We start from the raw sequence: 8,679 nt of genomic DNA on the forward strand, positions 1-8,679 counted from the left end.
GGCTGACGTTATCCTTGTCTGCATGCTTCCCCTGTCCAGTTTGGTAGAGAAGAAGCCCAGAAAGTGGAGACCTCTCTGTCCACGAGCCCCGTTATGGGGCTCCGTGTCCCTAAATGTTAGGGGCTGTGCTGAGCCCAGGACAGCCACATCACAGTAACATAGTTTTTATTGTTCACCCCTGTTGGTATTTGCCCATTTTCTGCCACACCAGCTGCTTGCATTCCCTGCTTCCAGGATGGCTTGCAAGGATCCCATATCAGTGATTGACCTATTTGTCTCAGAGATGCACTCCACAGGTACACCTGAGTAGATTGTGCCACATGAGAAATGAACACTCTCATTTAAGATGAGTAAACAATTCATTTTTATTAGTATCCAAATATAATAAACATAGATATTATCTCTAACAATATGAGATCAGCTTAGATGGGGAACCACAGCTGGGTGGAACTCAGGAGATCATTTTCCTAACTATATGTCAACCTTAGGCAGAGGGAATATGAAATCTGGTGTACCTAATTGCACAGTGTAAGATAGAAATAACTGCTTGGCAGGTGAAACATCTCCAGCCTCATCTGCAGCCTCATCTGCAACCATGTCTGCAGCCTCATCTATAGCCACATCTTCAGGTGATTGTGTATCAGTTGATGTGGGCACTGCTGGTTCCAAGAGCTCCATGTCCACTCGGGGTTGCAGGTCTCCCTGTGGCTCTGCCACAGAAGCTGGCCTCAGAGCCAGATTCTCTTGCATTCTGGAGGCATCCTGCACTGCAATGGCTGCACAGTCTAAGGGCAGAAGGAGACAGTCTTTTAGTCGAGGCAGCCTAGGATGGGGTGAGCTTCCCCAAGATGCCATTGATGGGCACAGAAGGCCTTCTCGTGCCAGAGGATTCCCAGTCCTCTCCTCATACTGGGACATCTTACCTGACTGCAGTCCAGCCCTGGGTTCAGGCCAAAGCTCTGCAGAATACACAGGAGGATCCCGTTTCTGAAACCCCTTCCTACCTTGCCAGGCAGCCCAAGCCAGGCCTCCTCACCTTTCTCAAGCTTTAGCTTTTTGGCCTCCTGCTCCTCCAGCCTAGAGAGCAGCTCCCTGGATTCTTTATCGAATTCTGCAGAAGGCATATGGTGCCCTGTGTAGTCTATCAACTGCCTCATGACTGCCAGGTTGGGGGAGTCAAAAAAATGCTCAGGGAATGTGTCAAGCCAGTGGGCCAGAAAGTTGAATATGGCACTGGGGGAAGAGAAAGTTGGAGGGAAGTTGAGTCAGAAGCCTGGCCTCACTTCACCAGAGGAGCCCTGGGCCCCATCAGACCAGACAATGGCTGCCAGCCTGTATGCTGATGAGCATAGTGTTCAGGAGTGTGGGGCTGTGTGCAGAGAACTCCAGACACTTTCTGTCCCTTGGAGGACAGACGGGGCTAACTGGGCTGGGCTGGGCTGTACTGTAGTGGGGATGGATTCTCCCAGGGTCCTTCATCTTCCATCCTTCCCTTTGCCCTTCAGAACCAAGGAGCCCACTGGAGGCCTTCATTTTCTTTTCACCTGCAGGAAACTTCTCATGCATTGTCCCTCTAGTGTGTATCCCCAAAGCAGGACTCCTGGCGAGTGTTTAGTCCTCAGCACTAGCTCCTGCACCCCACTGTACAGATGGGCCCTTACCTCCCTCTTCCCCTCATACCTCACTCCACAGATGGGCCCTTACCTCCCTCTTCCTACCCCCAGTCCATAGATTGGCTCTTACATTCCTCTCCCACACCCCCACCCCTCTGCACAGATGGGCTCTTACCTCCCTTTCCCCTAAAGCCCACTCACCTCTTTGTGAGCTGGTCTTGCTCGCAGTCAGGCTGGAAGGATGGATACCTGTGGCATTCCATGAGGGTGTCACCCCTAAGGGCTTGTGTCCCCAACCTACTACTAGATCTACAGGGAGCTACTTGAGTCTGAAGAATCTAGAGAGGGAGCACGGATCCTGGGGTCTCTGCACTGTTCTGACTCCTGTGCTGAGGTCACCGATCTTCAAAGATCTTCACAAAATGGGTGGAAGCCTAGCTGGTCCCTATCAGGGCTCTTGGTTGAGTCCAGGCTTTTTCAGTGGCCCTCTACCCCGGGAGCCTTTTCTGGCTCCATTAATCCCATATAGGTCAGATAAGGTCTACATCCTCTTATACAAATGGGAAATGAGCTCTGCCCAAGGCACAGGAAAGGGTGGTGTTTGACATTCCCTGGGGACAGTGAAAGACACATACTAGAGTCCCCCAACCCCAAATTTGGACATGTCACTTTGCAGGTTCAGACTCAGGACCATCACTGCCAAGGTCTAATTATCTTGTTCTATGGGAGCACAGAGTCCCGGAGAAGAACAGAGCCCTCCTAACACCTAGGTTGGATGTAGCCACTCACGTTTTCATCAGCAGGTCCAGCACCTCCCAGGTGCTACAGTACCTATGGTAGACAGCCAGGAATAGGCTGATGGATAGTTGGTCGTGGTAATGAACTGCAGCTGGTATATAAGCGATCATTTGTTCAACAAATTCAAAGGTGTTGTAAGTAAACTTGGGTGGGTTGTACGGAAAGTCTGGCTCCTGTTTATTGTGAGGACAGATGTAGAAAGGCAGGAAGGTTTAAATGTAGAAAGTCTGAGAAACATCAGCAATCCATTACCACAGAGGCATAAGTAAGCATCAGGAATGCTCCTCAGAGTGTCACAGGAACATACACCCAGGCAGGGACCTTGGGGGAACAGGGGGTCCAAGGAGAAGGTTTCCTGCTATAGGCTGGCCTGTGTTACCTTGGGATTCCTGCGGGAAGCATGCCAGAAGTGTGTCAGAGGGCGTATCAAACATCTCCACAAGTAGCCAAGGTCACCACGCTTGGGTTTTTTTGGGCCCAAACCCCTGGAAATCTGAAAACAAGAAAACATCCTGTTCTTCCAGGCACCTCCAGAGTAGTAAGTCAGGGAAGGGTACTGTTGGCCTCTGGTTACCTGGTAACCAGCATCATGAGTTCCACCAGGACTGTTAGGCAAGTGAGGTCACTTCCTGAGGTCCTACAACCTCAGTCCCTCCTCGTAGGCTTTCTTTAGGGGTTACCAGTACTGCCCATTGCTGTCCCTCTGTCTTGCATGTGTACAAATGGACACAGTGGCATCCATAAGCTCATGCCACTACACTGTCCTGGGAAGCCTGGTTTCAGGGAGACCCTCATATTTGAGAAGGCAGGCAGAAGTTTCCACATGCATCCCAGGAAAAAGCAATTTCCTCTTAGGGTATCCTCACAGTCCTGACTTGCTCCCTGCAGATATTCTATCGTGGGTTTTCTAGTATGTCATAATATGTATATGATTACAGATGCCCTCTACCTTGAAAACCTCCTAATAGTGTTACCAGAGTTGAAGGCGCACATAGCTATTTGTGTCAGTGCATACACACGTGCACAGGAACTCATATGCACACACAAACACACGTACACAAAATAAAAAATACTTATCATCTTTATATCCCTACCCCATTTTTCTCTCCCTCCTCTACTCCCAGTCCTTCCCTAATTTGGTTCCCTCTTCCATCCTCTCCTCTTCCTTTCTCTTCAGAAAGAAGTTAAGGGATAACTTAAGGAAATGGTCCCTGGCACTTCTCACAGGGCATAAACTTGCTTAGTCCTATCCAGTTTGTGGTTTTATTGTATATGCTACTATGGTAGTGGTCCAGAGGACACTTCCAACATCAGGATTCCAGGTACAAGAAAGAGGAAAACCATGGCACAGATCAACGTGTCTTTGTCTCCTCATGATTCATATTCTCTCTCTCTCTCTCTTTCTCTCTCTCTTTCTTCCTCTGTGTGTGTGTATGTGAGTAAGTATAAGTGTGTGTGTGCATGTGTGTGATGGATGTGCACAAGCAGATGATCTGCTGAAAATCGTTTTCATCTTCTACCTTGTGTGTCTTAGGGATCAAACTCAGGTGGTGAGGTTTGACTTGGTAGCAACTGCCCTTAGCTCCCAGGTTTTATAAAAGAGAGCTCCTGTGTAGCTTACTCTGTCCTAGAGCTTCCAAGTAGGAGAATGACCTTGAACTCCAGGATGTTCTACTGCACAGCACCAGTGCTGGGATTTTAAGACTGTGCCACTCACCTGCTGATCTGCACCTCATGTGAAATGTTTTATATTATTATTTTACATCACGTAGTGTGGGGGGAGTGAGTGTTCATGTGACTACTGGTAGATGCAATGGTGAAAGATGGGTTTGGATCTCCTGGTGCTGGCGTTGTAGGTAGTTGGGAGCCACCAATGTGGGTATCAGGTATAGATCTCCTGCACTGGACATGATCAGGACTCTACACACTCTTTTTTTTTTTTTTTTTTGTCTTTTTTTGAGACAGGGTTTCTCTGTATAGCCCTGGCTGTCCTGGAACTCACTTTGTAGACCAGGGCCTCAAACTCAGAAATCCGCCTGCCTCCCCAGTGCTGGGATTAAAGGCGTGCGCCACCACACCCGGCTGACTGCACACACTCTTAACAGCTAAGACATCTCTGCAAACAACTATTACCTTTACTTGTGTGTGTGTGTGCACATGTGTGTGGAGGTCAGAGGACAGTTGTAGGCTTCAGTTGTCTCCCTCCATCACATGGGTTCTGGTAAATTAAACATGGCCTTTCCCCACTGGGCCACTAGATGGCTCTGGTTCTGCTCTTAAAGGGACCTTGGGAACAGAGCTGAGAACTTTCTGAGCCAGGCTTTAAAGGTAAGCCTGGGGTGATGTGGGAGGCAAACCTTTTCTTTTTCCCTTTGAATGTATGTGTGTGGGTGTCTCGCCTGCAGGAATGCCTGTGCCTGGTGCCGGAGGAAACCAAAAAGTAAAAAATTTTTAAAAAGGAGTTATATTCCCTGGTATTGGAGTTACAGTGGGTTGTGAGCCACCACGTAGGTGCTGGGAAACAAGCTCAGGTCTTCTGCAAGAGCAGCCACTGCTCTGAACTGCTGACCTGGCCCTCCAGCCTGTCTCAAAGCCTGTCTGCACTGCAGCTGTCGCCTGACGTGTGAGGATTTCGGACTCCTGTTACTTTTATGCTTTTTATAGTGGTTCTGGAGCCTCACAAGAGAAACTGCTCTTCTTGTTTTGATCTTTAATTCATTTATCAGTATTTGATACAATGCTGTTTTGAAAAAGTATTTTTAGTGTGTTTGTGTGTGTGTGTGTTTGTGTGTTTGTGTGTGAGTGTGTGTGTATGTGTGTGTGTGAGTGTGTGTGTGTGTGTGTTTAGTGTGGGTTGGAAGGGAAGTGCACATGTCATAGTGGAGTTGCTGAGGTTGAGGACAACTTTATGCAGTTGGTTCTCTACTTTTTTTCTTTTTTTTTTTTTGATCTTGCCTGAGTTTATTTGTAAGAACAGCATAGGACACTGGTCATCTGCAAATAGTACGTGAGGAGGTGTGTCCCAGCAGTCCGTCTGTCTTCACACTGGCAGCAGCCTTTTCTATGGGGCCTTCACAGGGGCCTGGGCACCTTTGGGAGCCTGGGCTGGAGCTGAAGCCTGGACCTTAGCTGGAGCTTTGGCCCCTGCCTTGGTTTGAACCTTAGGCTTTGGTTGGCAGAGCCTCTGACCCTTGGCCATGTAGCTTCGAATCTGCTTCCCAAGCTTAGGGTGAGCAATGAAAGCCAGCCGCTTGAGTTTGGGGCCTTTTGGCATCTTGATGGTCTGAGGCTTCACCAGGGTCTTGATGGCCTCTGCGCGTGCACTCACTTCCTTTGCATTGTTGGCCTGCATCTTCTCCAGGCCTTTCTTGTTGTGCTTCTTGGCAAAGCGCATGCTCCTCAGGAACTTGGGGTCAACCCCCTAAGAGATTCGTATCTTTGCGACCAGGGTTTCTTGATGCCATTTCTGTGCCATTTGCGGGACTGGTTGTGTGTGGTGTGGTTCTTGGACTTGGCCATGTCTGCACGGTAACCTGCGGCTCTCGCAGTGCCTGGGACTGGAAGAGCAGTTCTCTACTTTTACCTTAACCAGCTTCTTGGAATGGCAATCAGCTCAGCAACTTTACATGGTAAGCAGCCTTAACCTGCTGAGGTTGCACTGCTGGCTGCCAATATTTAATTCTTTATGCAAAGTAAACCAACACATCTGTCTCTCTTGCAGGCTAACTGGCTACTGACTTTAATGAATAGTAATGATCTAGATACACAGTTTTGTTCTTTTTCTTCTTCTTCTTCTTCTTCTTCTTCTTCTTCTTCTTCTTCTTCTTCTTCTTCTTTTCTTTTTCTTCTTCTTCTTCTTCTTCTTCTTCTTCTTCTTCTTCTTCTTCTGCTTCTGCTTCTGCTTCTGCTTCTGCTTCTTCTTTTTTGTTAAAAACAGGTTTTCATTGCATAGCAATGGCTGGCCTGAAATTCTTTATAGATCATTGGTTCTCAACTTCTGGATTGAGTTTGGGGGTGTCAAATTACCCTTTCAACTGAGGTTGTCTAAGACTACCAGAAAACATATATTTATATTAATGTTTCATAACTCAAGCACAATTACACTTATGAAGTAGCAATGAAAATAATTTTTAGATGGGGGTCACCTCCATCTGAGGACCTTTATTTAAAGGTCTCAGCATTAGGAAGGTTGAGAGCCACTACTCTCCATAGACCAAGCTGATCTCACATGTAAGGGGTCTTTCTGTCTCTGCCTTTCAGTTGCTGGGATTGCAGGTGTGAATTGCTATGCCTGGCATGGAGAACTGTCTTTAAATAAATGGCTTAGGGAATTGTTGGAGCAGTTACATATCCTCTGGGTCTCTGAAGGCTGAGGCAGGACCATTTATACCAGCTGGAGTCCGGCCTCCGATGCAGGGTCGCAGAAAGGGTTAAACAACGTTTATGATTTATTGCCAGCACTATTTGATTTAAAACATTCCCTTTTATTATTTTATGTTTTTGGTGTTTTGTTTGTTTGTTTTTTGAGACAGGGTTTCTCTGTGTAGCCATGGCTGTCCTGGAATTCACTCTGCAGACCAAGCGAGCCTTGAACTCAGAAATCCGCCTGCCTCTGCCTCACAAGTGCTGGGATCAAAGGCGTGTGCCATCACTGCCTGAAAAATCATTCTTTTTTAGATATGGAGAGTGGGAGGAGCTCAGAGACAGAGACAGATGTTGCACCCGCCTTGGCCGGCAAGGAAGACACAACACGGTCGGATTCTTCTCAACAGCCTTTATTGCAGGAATGCCTCGATGCTGCTACAGGGACCCCGGGCAACCAGGGAGGTCTGCTTATATACACCCCAGCACAGGGAAAGGCTTCGTGTCCTCCTGGGATAGGTTGAACTGCTGTCACCTAATTAGCATGTACCCGCTCGGGAGGGGTTGGCGCCAGACTCGGGCTTATGCCTGCGCAGTGGTGTTGTATATGACAACGGCACACCAGAAACCGGTGCCATCTTAGAGTTGGCTTCCTACAGACAGAGACAGAGACAGAGACAGAGGGAAACAGAGAGAGAGAGAAAAAGAGAGAGGGGGCACCCATGAACACATCAGATCAGAGGACAAGATTTATGGGGGAGTTCTCTGCTTGCACCTTTTTTCCTTTTTGGGAGGTTTGTTTGGGAAAACACTATATAATTTTTTCTTATTAAGTGAGCAAGTCTCATTTGTTGCATCATCACATTGCTAGTCAAGAGAAATGGTGTAGTGATGAAGAAAGTCAATGTTTGAGACAGGGTTTCTCTGTGTAGCCCTGGCTATCCTGGATCTCACTATATATGCCACCCTGGCCTCGGACTCAGAAATCTACCTGCTTCTGACTCCCAAGTGCAGGGATTAAAGGCGTGCGCCACCACTACCTGGTGTAAATTCAGTTTCATTGTTAACAATAGTACTTACTATGGTGAGCTTACTCCTGATCCACTGTAGAAATGTTGCAGTGAGTTTTGGCTGCACCATTTTGTGCTCCCAGCAGATCGAAAGCATGCACCCAGGTGTTAACTTGGATCCATGATTGGAACACACACACTCACAAACACACCAGTTAATTTTAAAATGCCTTGGCTAATTCAAAGGCTGGGCATTCCTAAAACTTCTACTGCTACCCCCAGGTCAATCAGGGAAGCAGCCAGTGGCCTCTTACCTAAAAACTCACGTGGCTGGTTGGCTTTATCTCCTGCCACTACTGTGTCCCCTTCTTCTTCCTCAATCCAGATGGTTCTCTCTGTATTCTACCTTCACAACTCTAAGTGTCTAGCCATTGGCCACTGGCATCTTCATTGATAGATCAAAAACCAATTGGGGACAAGCACCTTCAGTGTCTGGACATGCAGATTCAAAGCATTAACACCAATCCCCAACATAGAGATGAAGGCTATCATGGCAACCATGGGTGTACATGGCAGGGCCCTAGACCTTAGCACAAGTGAATCCATGAATACAGTACTGTCTTAGTTAGGGTTTTACTGCTGTGAACAGACACCATGACCAAGGCAAGACTTATAAAAAAACATTTAATTGGGGCTGGCTTACAGGTTCAGAGGTTCAGTCCATTATCATCAAGGTGGGAGCATGGCGGGATCCAGGCAGGCATGGCGCAGGAGGAGCTAAGAGTTCTATGTCTTCATCCAAAGACTGCTAGTGGAAGACTGACTTCCAGGCAATTAGGGTGAGGATCTTATACCCACACCCACAGTGACACACCCATTCCAACCAGGTCACACCT

General features: G+C 47.7%; 1 protein-coding gene across 1 annotated transcript; it reads right to left on the reverse strand.

The window, feature by feature from the left end:
- Positions 1-354: 354 nt before the first annotated feature.
- On the reverse strand, positions 355-2,970 carry LOC110288721 (ral guanine nucleotide dissociation stimulator-like). The gene is made up of 5 exons (XM_021154989.1): positions 2,791-2,970; positions 2,403-2,584; positions 1,815-1,862; positions 1,037-1,233; positions 355-785 (listed from the first exon to the last, which is right to left on the reverse strand). Exons 1-5 carry the CDS (start codon positions 2,920-2,922, stop codon positions 472-474), a joined length of 873 nt encoding a protein of 290 aa, XP_021010648.1. The 5' UTR covers positions 2,923-2,970; the 3' UTR covers positions 355-471.
- Positions 2,971-8,679: the final 5,709 nt, after the last annotated feature.

The sequence above is a fragment of the Mus caroli genome, unplaced genomic scaffold, assembly GCF_900094665.2.
Source record: "Mus caroli unplaced genomic scaffold, CAROLI_EIJ_v1.1 scaffold_20666_1, whole genome shotgun sequence".
In the NCBI taxonomy this organism is placed as follows: Eukaryota; Metazoa; Chordata; class Mammalia; order Rodentia; family Muridae; genus Mus; species Mus caroli.

Bases quoted from the DNA above. Each gene is read 5' to 3' on its own strand.
- LOC110288721 (XM_021154989.1), bottom strand. From the start codon at position 2,922: ATGTTTTCTTGTTTTCAGATTTCCAGGGGTTTGGGCCCAAAAAAACCC. The intron at 2,585-2,790 runs GTAACACAGGCC...CACAATAAACAG, and splicing joins CTTCCCGCAGGAATCCCAAG to GAGCCAGACTTTCCGTACAA. The intron at 1,234-1,814 runs GTGAGTGGGCTT...CTCTTCCCCCAG, and splicing joins CAAGACCAGCTCACAAAGAG to TGCCATATTCAACTTTCTGG.